The sequence below is a fragment of the Nanorana parkeri genome, unplaced genomic scaffold (assembly GCF_000935625.1).
Source record: "Nanorana parkeri isolate BGI_ZX_2015 unplaced genomic scaffold, ASM93562v1 scaffold3660, whole genome shotgun sequence".
Lineage (NCBI taxonomy): Eukaryota > Metazoa > Chordata > Amphibia > Anura > Dicroglossidae > Nanorana > Nanorana parkeri.
The window spans coordinates 16,076-16,808 of record NW_017309928.1 but is presented as its reverse complement, the minus strand read 5'-3'; the positions used below and the strand labels follow the sequence as shown (position 1 = coordinate 16,808).

General features: G+C 55.8%; 1 protein-coding gene across 1 annotated transcript in view; it reads right to left on the bottom strand.

The window, feature by feature from the left end:
* Positions 1-471: 471 nt before the first annotated feature.
* Positions 472-733, bottom strand: part of CSE1L (chromosome segregation 1 like) — a gene marked incomplete at its 5' end in the record, with an annotated part of 16,287 nt that continues 16,025 nt past the window's right edge. Inside the window, 1 exon segment of the mRNA XM_018575224.1 lies at positions 472-584. Within this exon segment, the coding sequence (XP_018430726.1) occupies positions 495-584 (90 nt within the window).

Genomic DNA, 733 nt, shown 5'->3' with positions numbered 1-733 from the left:
ACAGAATCCTGCTTCCAGGACCGGACAATGGCAGCTCATCATGACCGATTCCCCTACAACCCGACACTCTCCAGTCACACAGACATGACAATGGGAGGACTGTGGCCCTCGGGGGGCATACAAAACAGACATGACAATGGGAGGACTGTGGCCCTCGGGCCCCCTGTGGCCCTCCATCATTAGCACCGGGGGGCGGCGCAGACCAGGAAGGGACGCAACGCTCGCAGTCACCTTCTCCCGGAACATCAATAAATCGAGTTACGCAAATGCTTCTTTTTATTCACATTTCAGAAACTCCGAGAAGAACACACACAGAGACGGAAAATAGAAAAGTTTTGTGGCCCCGGGGCCCGGACACGTGTAATAAGTGCAGCAAATGAGGAAACAACTCGAAGGCTTAAACTGTACAATAAATTAACTGCTATGTCATGAAGAAGGTCCAACCCACGCGCAGGAGCAGCAGGACCACCTCTGGAGTCCTCCCCCCGGGCCCCTCACACGAGGTTCACACTGGCCACCTGCAGGTAACCCTGGAGGAACTGGAGAGCGTCGGCGTTCAGACTCGTGCTAATCATCTCCGGGACCTGCCGAGAAAGAAGAAGACCGCCGTGTTATACCGAGCGTCAGCTCTTCAGCCCAGACACAGGGGGACGCCACCGATCAGCACACGGGGAACACACATGTTAGAGTGTGGCTTCTCCTCCTGGGAGGGCCCCGTGTGATCCGTCATCGT